This window comes from Girardinichthys multiradiatus, chromosome 20 (assembly GCF_021462225.1).
Source record: "Girardinichthys multiradiatus isolate DD_20200921_A chromosome 20, DD_fGirMul_XY1, whole genome shotgun sequence".
In the NCBI taxonomy this organism is placed as follows: Eukaryota; Metazoa; Chordata; class Actinopteri; order Cyprinodontiformes; family Goodeidae; genus Girardinichthys; species Girardinichthys multiradiatus.
In genome coordinates, this window is record NC_061812.1 from 31088596 (window position 1) to 31106123 (window position 17528).

Here is a 17528-nt window from a genome sequence, read left to right on the forward strand (position 1 = left end):
CAATTCTCTTCAGGGCTAGTTGGAGAGGTTGTCCAAACTTCTCATTTAAAGCCATCATGGTATCTGTGAATGGTGTGGGGGAGTGAAGATATGCTTCTGCTACCAGTCTGGCATCCTCCAATTTCAGATGATCCATCAAAACTTGATATTTAAAGAGCTCTGGACTGTCAGGTGGTAGTAAGTTCTCCAGCACCGTCTTCAGGTGTGCAAACTCACCAGGATTTCTGAAATAGGTTAGGGATGGTTGGACGTGGACCATGATAGGCTGTATCTGGGCTGAAGCTCTGTGAGGGTGGCTCAGGGTTCAGAGCGGGTGTTCGGGGTACACTAGGAAGGTGTGGAAGAGCTGGTTGGTGCATCGGTTGTTGAGGGAAAGCAGTCTGAATGGCTATAGGTCTATAATTTGTGGTGGAGCTAAATCTCATGGTCGATGGAGCTGAAGAATAGGGTGGCATATTCCTCTGTGGGCTTCCAAAGGGGGCATGACTGCTGACTTGATGATCACTCTTTACCTGCTGATAACCTGCCGCCATTTGTCTTACTAATTGAGCTGACGACGGACTGTGATTGGCTAGGAGAGCCGCACTTCTCAAAATCTGAAGTTCACTCATCATCTTGTCCAGGCGCTCCACAACAGGTGGGTTAGTGGGTGTTTCCTCCTCCTCTTCAGTCATCCAAGGTGGGGGTGGTGGTAGGGGCCACTCTTCATCTTCACCATCAACGGGTGGGTCAAGAGGCTTGGCGCATGCTGTTCCCTCCAGTTGTTCATGCTTAGCCTCCTGAGCAGCATTCATTATCTGTAACATGCCAGTCTGTATAGCTCTTAAATCTGCCAGATCTGCTGATATGCGCTGTTGTGACTGCTGAAGGAGAAACCTTTCATGCTGGAGTTCTTCCACTTCTGATCTTAAAGCCATAGCTTCTCTCTTGGTAGGAGGTAAGATTTTATGGGGGTTGGGATAACTCCATAATGGTACCTGCTTTTCCCCGAGGACCCCTGATTGGGATAACTGCTCCTCTTGGTGGATCAGACTCCCTCCCGTACAGTGTCTGACAGGGTTGCAAAAATCCAATGCCTCAGAATCTGTTGGGGAAACATATGACGTGGTGAGGGGGGTCTTCTTGGCCAATCCCTCTTGCCGAGTCATCCACCCCCTTTCCCTTCTGTATTGGTGAGAACTGAGACCTTTGACATCAAGCTCATAATCCTCATAACGTTGTGGGAGACGAAGCTGGCGTTTAGGACGTCCACCATTAGTTCTGTAGTCCTGATCTTCATCCATCTTTACTGGGGTAAGGCAGTGCATCCGGCTCGAAGGACCATTAATGTGGCTGAGGTAGCTTATGTTACAGGGCTGTAAGGCACTGTACGTGTTTAGCACTGCTCTCAACCTGGAGTGTCGGCCAGAACACCACTTAGGCCAGGATTCAGCTCGGGACGGGATGTTAGACTGAGGTGCAGCAGTCAGAGTAATGAAGACAGGAGGCAAACTCTTTCAACTGCTCTGTATTCCAAACTTAGGGTGAAACAGCTTACAGGTCTTTTACAGCAGCGAGTGTTCCCTGTATAGGTTCAGCTGAGTTCATGTCCATTTACATAGTGTGCAGGTGTGTGTGGGTGTGGTTTCCTAGAACAAACAGAATACACAAAATAAGTTTGAGTAGTCCTATCATTACACATTACACCACATCATTACACATTACATAATGAACGGAGTGGATACAATACAGCTAGCTCGGACTTAGCAACAGGCGAACAACATAAAATAGATAAACCTCTAACTGCTCATATAGTCCCCATAAACACCCAAAAATCCCACAACTTACTTGTCAATAACGCACACATGAGGAGAACACACCAACAACACCAGGAAAATCCCTCCCTCTGGATTAATGCAACAGTTCGTGCCGAACTTATCCACCGAAATATCAGTAACATTAGGTACAGCCGCATGACGTCATCACTACTCTAACCACGGTATCCCGTAAGGGACAAAATAACATTAAACAGAATATTGCAGCATGAACATTAGCGCTCAACACTGAATTCAAACCAGCTATACCTATGTAACATTCAGTCTTTTTTACAGATGCCATTGGATCATTTCCAGTATATATACCATATTACCTTGTCCGTAGAAGGCAGTCTTCACTAAGGCCACAGTTTAATGACTATAGCTCATTGTTTCAGTTTACCAAACCATCTATACATCGGTTCTCCTAATTCACTGGTTCTCCATTAATTCTCCTAAAATCTCTGTTGATGCTGATCAACAGAGATTCTCTTTTCTTTTTTCCTGTAGGGTGCTATAACCATAACAAACAGCTATGCCGCCACCAGCTGACATTGTGAAGGTTGCGATTGAGTGGCCTGGTGCCAATGCTCAGCTTATAGAAATGGACCAGGTGTGTATTGGAGAGAAATGTGAAATGCCTTCTTTAATTATCAGCCTTCATTTGCATGTGGAGATATTTTGGTTGTTTAAGTATTTTTAGTTATTTAAGGTCGTAAAAACCTATATAACAATTGTGACTGCTAAAAGAGAGTTAATGAGTATCAAAAGCTGTTTTCTCTGTTATTGTGACTGTGACAGATTGTTCTGTTTTAGCCATTCATCATTATTCTCTGTGTTTTGTTTTTGCAGAAAAGACCCCTATCCTCTATAATACGGGAAGTATGTGACGGGTAAGAATTATTTCCTCCAGTTTTTTATTTTACGTTTTCCAAATGATTTAAATTGTTGCAATCATTTAGTTTTTTAGCAAGCTTAGAATAAACCAAGCATGGGGATCAGTGTTGTAATTGTCCCTCAAGGATTGTTATCAAAAAAGTGTTTTTTTGTGTACTTTGTACAATCTAGTTGTTCAATAAAAAAATGATCTTCACGCCAACTGCAAATCATGTACACTATACCGTCAGAAGTGACTTAAAACGTAATTTAGCAACATCCGCTGTTCTTGCAAATAAGTGAAAGCTCTAAAGAAGTAAGCAGCCTGACTGTTGCTTTAGGGACTTTGCTTAGTTAAAAATTAGTTTTTTGTGTTTATTTTCTAGTTGAAGCGTTTATTTTCTAGAAGGTGTACACTCTCTTGTAAAGCCTCAAACTTAATGTATAGTAGTATGTAGAGAAGTTCAGTTTTGGTTTCATCTGACCAGATCAGCTTCCTTTATGTGTGTGTGTTTGGGATCACCTGCATGGTTCTCTCAATTGGGCTACAGATTTGTGCGACTACTCCAATGGGCCTCCTAGCTGCTTCTCTGACATGTCATAAAATCTGAATAAAATACACTAAGGGTTTGAAGTTGTCCCGAGCCAAAATGTAGTTGAGGGGAATGACTACATTTGTAAAGTGCTGCATGTGCATTTGAAGACTCTTTAGGGACTTTTTTTTAGCTTCTGATTTAAAGTTAAACAGCAGCTAAAGAGTAAAAATGTTGTACCTCTATATTAGTTTAAATTCAGATTTAAATTTGCGTGGGTGTTCTGGTCAGTGTTTTAATAACTCTTGTACCATTAAAACTGCTTTTGGGGAAAGTAGATGCTTATGTTTTAGGTTTCAGAATTGTTTGCTTTGAACTTTGTGATATTTGCACATTTTATCCCACCAATCCATCTCCAAAAATGCCAGCATCTACCCACTGCCTCCCTCTGCCATTGGAAGCTGAAAATCCTTTTACTGTTAATGCCCACTGAAAAACTCGCCTTCACAGTTGCAGTTTGCCTCTTGTGTAAATAAATTTGCCGGAGGGAATGGCCTGACTTTGGTAACCTTTTGTTCTTTCACGCTGGAGTATGCTGCACTCTGTAGCATTCCCACGTTTTGTTGCTCGCAATTACTTACTTACAATCTATTGTAATTTGTATCAACTTTTTCTCTATGTTTGCACCCTCAGATGGTCTTTGTCGGGCTCTGAGCAGTTTGCTCTCCGTTACGCTGATGGTCCTCAGCTATATATCACTGAACAGGTTTGGTTCTTTGTTTTTTTTTTTCACCTTGTGTTGAAGACATTGTGAAGCAATATAGACCATAAGCTGCCCTTTTTAATATTTTTCAGAGCCGTGGCGACATTAAAAATGGGACTATTCTTCGATTAGCAATTTCCCCAGTAAGTTGGCTTTGTTTATAAACACAGTGCTAGATCTTTTAGCCTACTTCATGTTGTCAGACAAATTGTGTTTAAGTGATTTCTTGATAGTATGAAGTAGTGAGTCTTGGTGTGGCTCTTGATTTTTTTTCTATATATGTGTGTATATATATATATACAGGGGTTGGACAATGAAACTGAAACACCTGGTTTTAGACCACAATAATTTATTAGTATGGTGTAGGGCCTCCTTTTGCGGCCAATACAGCATCAATTCGTCTTGGGAATGACATATACAAGTCCTGCACAGTGGTCAGAGGGATTTTAAGCCATTCTTCTTGCAGGATAGTGGCCAGGTCACTAAATGATACTGGTGGAGGAAAACGTTTCCTGACTCGCTCCTCCAAAACACCCCAAAGTGGCTCAATAATATTTAGATCTGGTGACTGTGCAGGCCATGGGAGATGTTCAACTTCACTTTCATGTTCATCAAACCAATCTTTCACCAGTCTTGCTGTGTGTTTTGGTGCATTGCCATCCTGATACACGGCACCGCCTTCAGGATACAATGTTTGAACCATTGGATGCACATGGTCCTCAAGAATGGTTCGGTAGTCCTTGGCAGTGACGCGCCCATCTAGCACAAGTATTGGGCCAAGGGAATGCCATGATATGGCAGCCCAAACCATCACTGATCCACCCCCATGCTTCACTCTGGGCATGCAACAGTCTGGGTGGTACGCTTCTTTGGGGCTTCTCTACACCGTAACTCTCCCGGATGTGGGGAAAACAGTAAAGGTGGACTCATCATTTATGTTTTTTGGATACAATCCGGGTTAGCACCCGAACATCCCTTTCAGACAGCTTCCTCTTGCGTCCACAGTTAATCCTGTTGGATGTGGTTTGTCCTTCTTGCTGGTATGCTGACATTACCCTGGATACCGTGGCTCTTGATAAATCACAAAGACTTGCTGTCTTGGTCACAGATGCACCAACAATTTGTCCTCTTTTGAACTCTGGTATGTCACCCATAATGTTGTGTGCATTTCAATATTTTGAGCAAAACTGTGCTCTTACCCTGCTAATTGAACTTTCACACTCTGCTCTTACTGGTGCAATGTGCAATCAATGAAGACTGGCTACCAGGCTGGTCCAATTTAGCCATGAAACCTCCCACACTAAAAGGACAGGTGTTTCAGTTTCATATATAAATATATATGTGGGAAGAGTATGGAGCTATTACAGACAATTTGGGTTGGATAGCTTTTTTCCCTTATCAAATGAAATCATGATTTGGAACCTGTATTTTGTATTTATTGTGATTTACTGAGAGTAAGAAACGTTTAAGCGTTGCAAAAAAGAAACTAAAATTGTAGAAATCTCTAAGGGTCACAGTATTTTTTAATAGCATTGTATTTGCTTTTGATTTGTTAAAGGGTGTTAAACATACATTTGCATAAAACATTAATAATTAGGTTTGTTAGTTTATAATCAGTTTTTTGCTAACTAGCAGCCCCTACAAAATTTAAGCACCTATTGCCACACTTCACTGTGGACTGCACTTAAAAAAATCACCGGACGTCCTGTGACGTTTTGGTACAGATCTTTGCCAAATTAGTATCAAACATGAAGTGCACAGTCTGCTTTCTATAAGAGTAAGAGGAGTTGAGGATATCTGTACCGTTTAATAGCACTAGTCTCTGTCTCTGTAATCATGTGTGATTACCTGCTTTTTCAATCCCACCCAGCATCTAAGTCCACTGAGACTGGAGTTGATGCCTCCATCTCCAGTTTAGCAAAGGTGCTGAGGATTTATTTTATTTTTAGATGGTATGGCTGCCTTTGCTACATCAATTTATGTGTCGAGTTTATTGCTATATGCTAGCAATGTGTGAGCATTCACAAAGCCAGCTGGATTGGGCCATGAAACACACGCAGTTGGATGCAAACACAAGTTGTAAATGTGTTTGTATTGCTATGCCTTTTCAGCAGAAAAGACACATTTAAGCTAAACTGCAGGTTGTAAACATTAGCTGTAAACCATCATAGATTACCTGTTCCAGTTAGTTACACCCTGAGCAATTCCCAACTCCAACTCTCAAGGGTTGTTATCCTGCATGTTTTAGACGTGTTCCTCCACCAACACAACTGATTCAAATGTCTGATGTACATCTTCTGCACACCATTAAGCCCTACAGGGGAATTAGCAATGAACCATTCCTTTTATTAAGGAGTGATAAACCATTAAAATATCTAAAACATACAGGACCCTAGCTCTTGAGGGCTAATGTTTAACCTCACACTTATTCAGGTAATCAGGATGTCCAAGAACTTTTAATGTATACTTTATGACTTCCTCTTTCTCTGGGATTTAAATATGACATTACACAGTGCACCATTTATTTTGGCCACTACTCAAAATTGGAAAGACAGGAGAACATTTCATTCATGTAAAGCTGCTGTGAGTTGTTTTACATAAAGGCGTGTTTCGACTAGGAGGCCTGAAATGGTTTCCCCCAGAGGTTTTTTTCCAAGAATCTTAAAATGCGTTCTGGCCATTTCTTGTGCACATTTTAACTGTGGGGTCCAAAAACATAAATTACGTCTACATATGCTTAATGGGTCACTCTGATTTTTTTTCTGAGACTCTCAGAACTACAATCAGCTTTATTGGCCAGGTTTGGCCCATTTTGCTATCAATGTACAGACATTTGTAATATAGACATACAAATCTGGTGGGATCTCAAAAAGGATTTTTTAAGAGAAATTTGATTTGTGAAATTAAAAAGCTGTGATTTTCAAACTACAATGGATGATTCTGTTAAAGAGATTACACTTTAAAACTTAAAGTTTCATGGAAAGGTGTTACTTTAAAATACTTTATATGAATTTTACCAATGCAAACTTCCTGTTTTCTTGGTTTTGAAGTGGAGAGGAGAGCTCTGGTCAGGATTACAGCGTGATGTTGTATAGCCATAACTTGTGGTAATTTTACAGCAGTTACAGCCTAAAACATAATTAAAGTAAATAACAAAAAAGTTCTACGTTCTGAAGAGTGTGAAGTAGGACCCAAATGCAGGCAAGAGGATGGCAAGATATTACCAAAGCTGTAACATGCATTGGAGGGAAATGCGAAGGAGCCATAAATGGAGAGCAACAATAGGATCTGACAATGAGTGACTAAACAGAGAGACTTAAATCTTTGGGAGGATGATTACTGGAGTGCAACACAGGTGAGCCTAAATACTGAAAGTGCTAGAGCTGAAGAAAACCTGACCAGGAGAAAAAGCATGACTAATAGGCACATAATTGAATACACATGGAAAAATATTTGATCAGAAAAACTAACTTACATGAGAGAACACAGTGAACATAACCAAACACAAAAATAACGTACCAAAAACTGAGAATATAAATCACAAGACAAAGCTGAAAAAATCTGCCCCAAATGAGTAAATAAGGGACTCTAGAAAGTACCCTAGTTCCTGGAAAAGGTTCATGCAGTCAAACTGTGCCTTATTTTAAAAAAATGGCTACAAGAAAAAAGCTTCTTGTGTGAACTTAACCATGTCTACAGTTAGGACAATGGGTAAAATAAGAAAGTTTAAAATAACTAGAATTGTGACAAACAAGGCTGGCAATGGCCAAAGAATGATGGAATGCAAGGCAAAAAACTTTTGAAACTTACTATTAAGCAACTGCAGCCAAACTTATTGGGATATTGGGTTCACAGAGTTTCCATAACAATTAGTTATTTTAAGGCTTTTGTAAATATCTTTACCAGGGTGCCAATATTTGTGGAGGGTGCTGTAGTCATTGCTGTGGTGTCTTTGTTCTCTGCTTCAGAATTCCCAGTGGAAGAAGCCTTTATAAAACGAAGTCATGTTGATAAGCCCGTTAAACCAATGTGATAATGTAACAGCAATGTCAGTGAACTTTTTGACTTCAACAGGCTCGTGCCGCCCGTCAACTCTTGGAGAGGATTCAGTCGCATAGTATTGATGCTCGCCTTGAGGCTCTGAAGGAGCTCGCAAAGCTGTCTGCAGATCCGACCTTTGCTGCAGAGTTCATAAATATGGAGGGCATAGGGACACTGGCACGGCTTGTAGAGAGTGGCACCCAGTAAGTATTGAGATTTAGCTATAAGCCACTCATTCCTGTTTAAAAAATTAATATATATATTTTATTTTGCATATTTCAATTTTTAGGTCAGACCTTTTGAAAAATCTGGACTAATTGTGAGTTTTCTCTCTTAAGTTTTGGGGAAATGTTGGCCTTTACTCTCACTGCTTTTCTGGAGTTGATGGATCATGGCATTGTATCCTGGGATCTTATCTCCCTCTCTTTCATCAAACAGGTGCTACGCCCATTTTACACAAACTCTACGTACATGTATTCACTGTTTGGAACTTTAAGATTTGTCTGTTTAAGATTTTTCTGTTTATCTGTGTTTTTTCTTACATTTTTTTGCCTTCTTTTAGACTCAAATGCCAGGAATGTGTGGATGATGTTGCCTAGTAACTCAGCATTTTTTAGAGCTTCTTCAGTGTGTATGTAAATAGTTTTCCTCAGTAAACCTCTTTGCAGCCTTGAGACTCACTCTAAAGAGCCTTTTTGATTAAGTTTTTTTTATAAGAATATTAAATTTTGTCTTGGTTCTAGGTTCACAATTAAAATATAAAGTTTACTTTCTAATGCTTCTGCCTGTCATCAGATTGCAGGCTATGTGAACCAGCCCATGGTGGATGTGTCCATCCTGCAGCGCTCGCTGGCCATCCTGGAGAGCATGGTCCTGAACAGCCACAGTCTCTACCATCGAGTGGCCCAGGAGATCACCGTGGGACAGCTCATCGGGCACCTGCAAGTGTGAGCACACACACATGCACAGGGGCTTCCTGCACTCTGTTACTGGGGGAAAGGGGGAAAAATGTTGTAGGATGAGTTGTGTAATAAAACTGATGTACTATAAGATTAGGAATTCTTTGACGACACTGGAGATAAGTGTCTTTAATGCAAGAAAAAGATGAAGAACACTGAAATCATCAAAAAGTTTGATTAAAACTAGGGGTGTAACGCCACATGTTTCTGCATTGAACTGCCGCAGTACAGAGATACCTCCCATAGGTACGATGAAATATAGATCAGTCACAGGTGATCACTACTCTCATTTAGAAGAGATTTGTTTTTATTGCTTTTTTTGAGTGCCTTAACTGAGAATGAGTAGATTAAGTTACTGTATTCAGCGCTCCACACTAAACTATTGGAGGAATGATGGTTATGAAGACATGCTGGAGGCCATGGACCCACATGATTTTTTTTCAATCTGCTGTGTGCAGATTTGCTTTCACTCTTCAGTGTATGCAGCAGTGGAGAGAACGAAATATGGAAAGCTGGGTCGTCATATATTAGCTCAACTAATGCAAGCCTGTGGGGATATCATGCTCATTTTCACCCACTTGTTCACAAGTTGCCCTGGTGCTTAACAACGCCTGGGAGAGTTAAAAATATGTCATTATATAAAGAGTCAAGTATCACCAAAGACCCAAAGGAAAAATCTCCACTAGTTTCTTAACAAGCGCCACCTAGTGTTAATACAAAGTCACACAAGATGAGTATGCAAAGGTTTATTTTAGCTCTTTTTTTTTTTTTTTATAGCTACACAATTTTGTTCTGAACTACCTTTTATTTTGCCTGACTTTAAGGCCAAATTAACTGAAACACTCATTTTAAAAATTTTGTATACGTTTTGTTATTAGAAAGATACGGTTCCATGACATGTGGCCAATTGGACACAGCTCAGTTCTATTCAAACAAATTCAGTTCAACTCAGTGTGTTTATTCAGCATCCAATTTCAACAAATACTGTATAAAGACACTTTACAAGACAAGTGGGTCCAATTTATCCAATTATATAGAAATGGACAATCCATTCATTCCTACCAATACACTCAAGTATTATAGTCGGATTTGTGCTCAAAGATATAGAGTCCAGATCAATTTTTAATTAAGCCAGTTCATTCCAATCCAATCATCCAGTCAGATGCAGATCAAGTTACATACAATCTAATCTGATCCTTATTATATTACAACAGTCAGTTGATGATAAAATGCTACCTGGTAAAAAGTTTAGTTTAGTTCAAACTAAATTAAGTTTTTTTCAGATTTGTTTTCATTCTGAATTTAAAAGTAAATTTAGCAGTATCCAAATCCTGCTTTGCTGTACATAACCTGCTACCTTAGAGCCCACATTACAAGTCTGCTTTGAGTTATCAGTCTCTGCCTGTCTGTCTTAACTCCATCTCAGAAGTGCTGCAGACCAGAGTTAGAAGGTTCCTGTTAACAATAATGACTTTCTGTTATAATTTTGAAAAGATTGCCATGGGTCTATGTGCAATGAAGGTGATCTACCTTAGAAATGTAATATTTGCAATGGCTTTTAGTGCTGGGTTTGGTCCTTTGGTTGTAATACATTTCTACTGAGACAAGTTAGTTGCGTCATAGAGAATCTTCTAAAAACTTGCATTAGTCCCTAGTTTTTGTTTTGTAGACAGAGTAGCTGCTAGCCTGTAGTTTAAAGATCCTGTATATTTGTGGAGCATGATGCTTCTAACTGGTTGTTGCACTCCTGGATATTTCCTCAGGTCAAATCAGGAAATCCAGACCTACGCCATCGCTCTCATCAACGCTCTTTTCCTGAAAGCGCCAGAAGACAGACGGCAGGTCAGTCAACTTTTCGCAACATAGTGGGCTGCAATATAGAAAATGACTTAATACTTAGACAAGACGACTCTAATTGTACACCGCTGTTATGTTATCATCTTAAAGAAAGCCATTTATACATAGACTGCTGTGGCTTTGCGGCTATAGAGCTGTAGATATTGGCTCGCTGTGGCTGGTAATGTTTGCATCTGTAGATTAGTTAGAGCTACATTCATGGAAACACGTCTGTCAGCAAGCTCTTGCATTTTGGATTCTGTCTGGTAACCATTGTTGTAATAATGTTGTCACTTATTAAAGCATCCACCTTCCTTAAAAATTTGTATATTTATAATCACGAAGACTTTTACGTTAGCTGTGACTGTTTTAATTATTGATGCACCAATCAGACTTTTCCCAGATGATATCGATTTCTGGTTTTCTTTGAGGTCTGACTTAAAAATTTAGATTTTTACCAACTGATACATATTTTCTAAGGAGTTTTCTACATAAAGAAAAAGGTTCTTTGATAGAGGTAGTCGTTTTGAAGCCAACAGAAGGAATTACAAAATGTTTCACCTTCATTCATCAGTGCATACAAGCATATTCAATAAATTAGAATATTATTGAAAAGTTCATTTTAATTTATTTCGGCAACTCAGTTCATTAAGTGAAACGCATTATATAGATTAACTGCACACAAACTGATGTTTACAAGCCTTTATTTATGTTAATTATGATGATTTTCTTCCTACAGCTAGCTAATGAAAATATGGCATTTAAGATTAGAATATTGCATCAGACTAATAAACCGCCCCCCTCCTTGAACCGCCACCCCTCCTTGAACCGCCACCTTAACGTGGTGGAGGGGTTTGAGTGCTCAAATGATCCTAGAGGCTATGTTGTCTGGGGCCTAATTGCCCCTGATAGGGTCTCCCATGGCAAACAGGCTCTAGGTGAAGGGTCAGACAAAGAGTGGTTCAAGAATCCCTCATAAAGAACAAAATATCGAGGCACGTGACGTCGCCCGGTACGGCGGAGCCGGGGTCCCACCCTGGAGCCAGGCCTGGGGTCGGGACTTGTCGGAGAGCGCCTGGTGGCCGTGTTGCTCCTCGCTGGACCCGGCAGGGCCAAGCCCGAACGTGAGACGCGAGGCCATCCCCCAGTGGGCCCACCACCTGCAGGGGGAACCGTGAGGGACCAGTGCAAAGAGGATTGGGCAAAGAGGATTGGGTGGCGGACAAAGGTGGAGACCTCAGCGGCCCGATCCCCGGATGCTTAGGCTGGCTCTAGGGACGTGGAATGTCACCTCGCTGGGGGGGAAGGAGCCTGAGCTTGTGCGGGAGGTCGAGAGATATTGACTAGAAATAGTCGGACTCGCCTCCACGCACGGCGTGGGCTCTGGAACCCATCTCCTTGAGAGGGGTTGGACTCTCTTCTACTCTGGAGTGGCCCACGGGGAGAGGCGGCGGGCTGGTGTGGGTTTGCTTGTTGTCCCCCCAGCTCAGCTGTCTCGTGTTGGGGTTTACCCCAGTGGATGAGAGGGTCGTATCCCTGCGCCTTCGGGTTGGGGACAGGTCTCTGACTATCATTTCAGCCTACGGGCCGAGTGGTAGTGCAGAGTACCCGGCCTTCTTGGCGTCACTGCATTATTCTGCTGGGGGACTTCAACGCCCACGTGGGGAACGACAGTGACACCTGGAGAGGCGTGATCGGGAAGAATGGCCTCCCCGATCTGAATCCGAGTGGTGTTTTATTATTGGACTTCTGTGCTAGTCACGGATTGTCCATAACGAACACCATGTTCAAACATAAGGGTGTCCATCAGTGCACTTGGCACCAGGACACCCTAGGCAGGAGGTCGAGGATCGACTTTGTTGTCGTATCATTAGACCTTCGGCCGCATGTTTTGGACACTCGGGTGAAGAGAGGGGCTGAGCTGTCCACTGATCACCACCCGGACAGACTTGCGTGCTGCGGCCTGGGCTGTGGCAGAGGCAAAAACCCGGGCCTGGGAGGAGTTCGGTGAGGCCATGGAGAAGGACTACCGGTTGGCCTCAAAGCGATTCTGGCAAACTGTCCGGCGCCTCAGGAGGGGGAAGCAGTGCTTCGCCAACACTGTTTATAGTGGGGGCGGGAGACTGCTGACCTCGACTGAGGACATTATCGGGCGGTGGAAGGTGTACTTCGAGAATCTCTTCAATCCTGCCATCATGCATTCCGTGGTGGAAACAGGCTGGGGACTCGGGGTTGGACTCTTTCATCACCCAGGCTGAAGTCACCGAGGTGGTTAAAAAGCTCTGCGGTGGCAAGGCTTCGGGGGTGGATGAGATCCGCCCTGAGTACCTCAAGTCTCTGGATGTTGTAGGGCTGTCATGGTTGACACGCTTCTTCAACATTGCGTGGCGGTCGGGGACAGTGCCTCTGGACTGGCAGACTGGGGTGATGGTCCCCCTTCATAAGAAGGGGGACCGGAGGGTGTGTTCCAACTACAGGGGGATCACACTCCTCAGCCTCCCTGGTAAGGCCTACGCCGGGGTATTGGAGAGGAGAGTCCAACCGATAGTCGAACCTCGGCTTCAGGAGGAGCAGTGTTGTTTTCGTCCCGGCCGTGGAACACTGGACCAGCTCTATACCCTCTACAGGGTGCTCGAGGGTTCATGGGAGTTTTGTGTTTTGTGGACCTGGAGAAGGCATTCGACTGTGTCCCTCGTGATGCCCTGTGGGGGGTGCTCCAGGAGTATGGAATCGGGGGCCCTTTATTAGGGGCCATCCGGTCCCTGTACGAGTGGAGCAGGAGTTTGGTCCGCATTGCCGGCACTAAGTCGGACCTGTTCCCGGTGCATGTTGGACTCCGGCAGGGCTGCCCTTTGTCACCGGTCCTGTTCATAACTTTTATGGACAGGATTTCTAGACGCAGCCAAGGGCCGGAGGGGGTCTGGTTTGGGAACAGTGGATTTCGTCTCTTCTTTTTGCGGATGACGTGGTCCTGCTGGCCCCCTCTAGCCAAGACCTACAGCATGCGCTGTGGCGGTTCGCAGCCGAGTGTGAAGCGGCTGGGATGAGGATCAGCTCCTCCAAGTCCGAGGCCATGGTACTCGACCGGAAAAGGGTGGCTTGTCCTCTTCAGGTTGGAGGGGAGTTCCTGCCTCAAGTGGAGGAGTTTAAGTATCTTGGGGTCTTGTTCACGAGTGAGGGAAGAATGGAGCGGGAGATCGACACACAGATCGGTGCGGCTGCCACAGTAATGGGGACACTGTGCCGGTCCGTTGTGGTGAAGAGAGAGCTGAGCCGAAAAGCAAAGCTCTCAATTTACCGGTTGGTCTACGTTCCTACCCTCACCTATGGCCATGAACTTTGGGTCATGACCGAAAGAACGAGATCCCCGATACAAGCGGCTGAAATGAGCTTCCCCCGTAGGGTGGCCGGGCATTCCCTTAGAGATAGGGTGAGGAGCTCGGCCATCCAGGAGGAGCTCGGAGTGGAGCCGCTGCTCCTCCACATCGAGAGGAGCCAGTTGAGGTGGCTCCGGATGCCTCCTGGATGCCTTCCTCGGAAGGTGTTCCAGGCACGTCCCACCGGGAGGAGGCCCAGGACACGCTGGAGGGACTATGTCTCTCGGCTGGCCTGAGAACGCCTTGGGCCCCCCTGGAGGAACTGGAGGAGGTGTCTGGAGAGAGGGACGTCTGGGCGTCTCTGCTGAGTCTGCTGCCCCCGCGACCCGGTCCCGGATAAGCGGAAGACGACGAGTACAAGTACGAGTACGAGTACTAATAAAAATAAAAAAACATTTATACAGAAATGTGCGCTTAATGAAATGTATGTTTAATACCTGCTTAAAGGTTATTTTAAAAAGGTATTTTTATTCTGACAAACAAACCTCATCGAAACGCATATTCTAATTTATTAATTATGTACAGTCATATTGAATAAATTAGAATATGTGTTCCAAGCAGATATAAAACATATCTTTTTAAAAAGCCCACATTTCTGTAATAAAAATGATTTTTATTTTTTGTTGGTGTGAGGTAATATTCTAATCCTAACTGTCGTGTTTTCACTAGCTGTATGCAGAAAATCATGATAATTAACAGACATAAAGGCTTGAAAACATCAGTTTGTGTGCAGTTTATCTATATTATGCGTTTCATCTAATGAGTCAAGTTACTGAAAGAAATGAACTTCAACAATATTCTAATTTATTGAATGGGTCTATATATCGGTTGCATGGTGGCGCTGTTGGTAGCATTGTTGCCTTGCAGCAAGAAGGTCCTCTGTTTGACTCACTGCTGGGGTTTCTTTCCGCATGGAGTTTGCATTTTCTCCCCGTGCATGCGTGGGTTCGCTCCAGGTTCTCAGGATTCTTTCCACAGTCCAAAAACATGACAGTTACTGGGTCTCTCTAAATTGCCCTTAGGTGTGAATGAGTGTGTGCATGGTTGTTAGTCCGTTGTGTCTCTGTGTTGCCCTGCGATGGACTGGCGACATGTCCAGGGTGTACCCTGCCTCTCATCCGTAGACTGCTGGAGATAGGCACCAGCTCCCCCGTGACCCAGTATGGCAGAAGTGGGTATAGACAATGGATCAATGGATGATATTTCAACTGAACTAAATAGAATAAGACACCTACTGCATGTTTGTAGAAAAGACAAATTTACCAATACTGAAAGTTTATCATAAAATCTGATTTCCCTGCATGATTGTTTCTGTGCTGTAGTAACCCTTAACATACTGTATTTCATGCTGTTCTGTACAACACCTCAGTTTGTAATCTTGTTTTTCTGTTGCTTTGTCTTATATGTATTGGTAAGGTAAATAATAACATAAAAGAATCGGAAAGACAAAGTATCAGTAAATACAAAAAAGTAAACTTGCTACTATAAGTACCTCATAAACTGTGAGAAAGAATGTTTCGTGTTCTGAAGTTATTGTTTTTTGAGGACAAATACCATTTCACAACACTGTAAGCCTTGGAGAGATATCCTACAGCAGCAGAATACCAGACTGGGTTACTCTCCTGTCAGCTAACAGGATACTTAGGCTACAACTCACACAGAGCCACCAATAACAGAAAAAACAATATAGGCTGTGATAGGTCTCAATTTCAGCGCCAACATTTAGATGGTTGGGTCAGAATTTGGTGTAAACATAAAAATATGAATAATTTCTACCTTGTATCAGTGGTTTAGGCTGGTGGTGGTATTCTAAGGGTTTGGCGGATGTTTTCTTAGCACACCCTGGAACCCTTAGTACTAACTTGGCATCGTTTAACAGCACATCTTTCCTGAGTACTCTTCCTGACCATGTCCATCCCATTCCGACCACAGTGTACCCGTCTTCTGATGGATACGTCAATTCAACACATTTGGGGTGTGGAAATACAGGAAATCATGGATGTCGAGTGAACAAATCAGCTCCAACTGTGTGATGCATCCATGTAAATTTAAACCTTTTCTGAGCAATGTTTGGACACCCTGATGAATCGATGCTACGAAGAATTAGGGCAATTCTGAGGGCAAAAGGAGGTCAAACCGTTACTAGCAGGGTGTACCTAATATATGGACCAGTGACTAACTATATGTAGAAACATTTTTACATGCTTCTATATAGACAAAATATGGGCAAGAAAGCTTGTTTTTATCCCCTGACATGTCACTTTTCATTCAGTTTTGATCACATGGCAACAGACTATGAGCAGCAGCAGCTCATGATTTCAGAGTGAGTTTTTGCAGGAGACATGGATCACTTTCAGTAACATCAACAAGAGGTAAATCATTTCAAATTATATGTTGAACAAACAAGGATTTTAGTTAGGCAGTAGCTCCTGGATGACATGGGTCTGGCCTAAAGAAGGGTCCAGAAATCAAAGATATGCTTGATATGAATAATTTACTTAGATTTTAAGGTAACACGTTTATTTTTAATTTATAACGATGTAAAGAAATAATTAAAGAGAAGCAAAATATGGAAGTCACTGTTTTTTATGGAGGGCTGCACAGTGCTGGTAGCACTGTTGCAGCAAGAAGGTCCTGGGTTTGAATCCCTGCCTGAGGTCTTTCTGCCTGGAGTTTGCATGGATTAGCTGCTATAGACAATGAATGAATGGATGGGTGGATGTTTGATATGGAAGAGGGTTTGATGTGTGGACTTTTTATTCAGCGGCTACTACTGACCACTGGAGGGCGAACTGAGTCAGTTTTGATGCCTGAATAAGAGAAGAGGGACTAGATTTGACCAAAACAACCAAAACACCTAATCTTATATTAGTTTAAAATTATTCTCTAAATGAAGATTTAAAAGATTGTTTTCTTTATATGTTAGGTGTCTGTCCCATTTATTATTATATATATTTTTTTGCATTAACAAGGACTGAAAGTCTTTAAAAAACAGAGAAATGATTATTTGGATAAATGCAATATGTGCAGGGTACGCCAGCTGCTAAATCAGCAGCCTGTTTTTTCATGTGATGTGATTCATCTTCTTATTTCACTGCATGCTTGTAATGCCTGGATCTCACAGTCCGTGTGTTTGCACTTTTTGTTTCCATTACCGTCGTACCCATACCCCACCTATCTGCACCCCACTCATAGGAGGAGTATACTAACCCACTGGAGCAGCACCTTACTGTGAGTACACATCCTCTCAGCAGCTCATACCGCCCCACAGCCCTTCTCCTCCTTCACTTCGTAGCTCTTTTTGTGTCACGGCCAGCCATTGCATAATCTATTCATATTAAGATAGAACC

At 42.6% G+C, this 17528-nt stretch overlaps 1 protein-coding gene across 5 annotated transcripts in view; it reads left to right on the forward strand.

Moving 5' to 3' along the window:
* Window positions 1-17528, forward strand: part of elmo2 (engulfment and cell motility 2) — a 43938-nt gene that overhangs the window by 12109 nt on the left and 14301 nt on the right. The window contains exons 2-10 of one of the 5 annotated variants that reach the window (XM_047347723.1): window positions 2278-2406; window positions 2646-2686; window positions 3896-3968; window positions 4058-4108; window positions 8040-8209; window positions 8345-8444; window positions 8802-8953; window positions 10729-10807; window positions 17374-17409. In XM_047347723.1, the coding sequence (XP_047203679.1) occupies window positions 2329-2406; window positions 2646-2686; window positions 3896-3968; window positions 4058-4108; window positions 8040-8209; window positions 8345-8444; window positions 8802-8953; window positions 10729-10807; window positions 17374-17409 (780 nt within the window). In that variant the 5' untranslated portion in view covers window positions 2278-2328. The remainder of the gene's footprint in view (window positions 1-2277; window positions 2407-2645; window positions 2687-3895; window positions 3969-4057; window positions 4109-8039; window positions 8210-8344; window positions 8445-8801; window positions 8954-10728; window positions 10808-17373; window positions 17410-17528) is intronic. The other 4 variants (XM_047347725.1, XM_047347724.1, XM_047347726.1 and 1 more) reach the window with 4 other exon arrangements.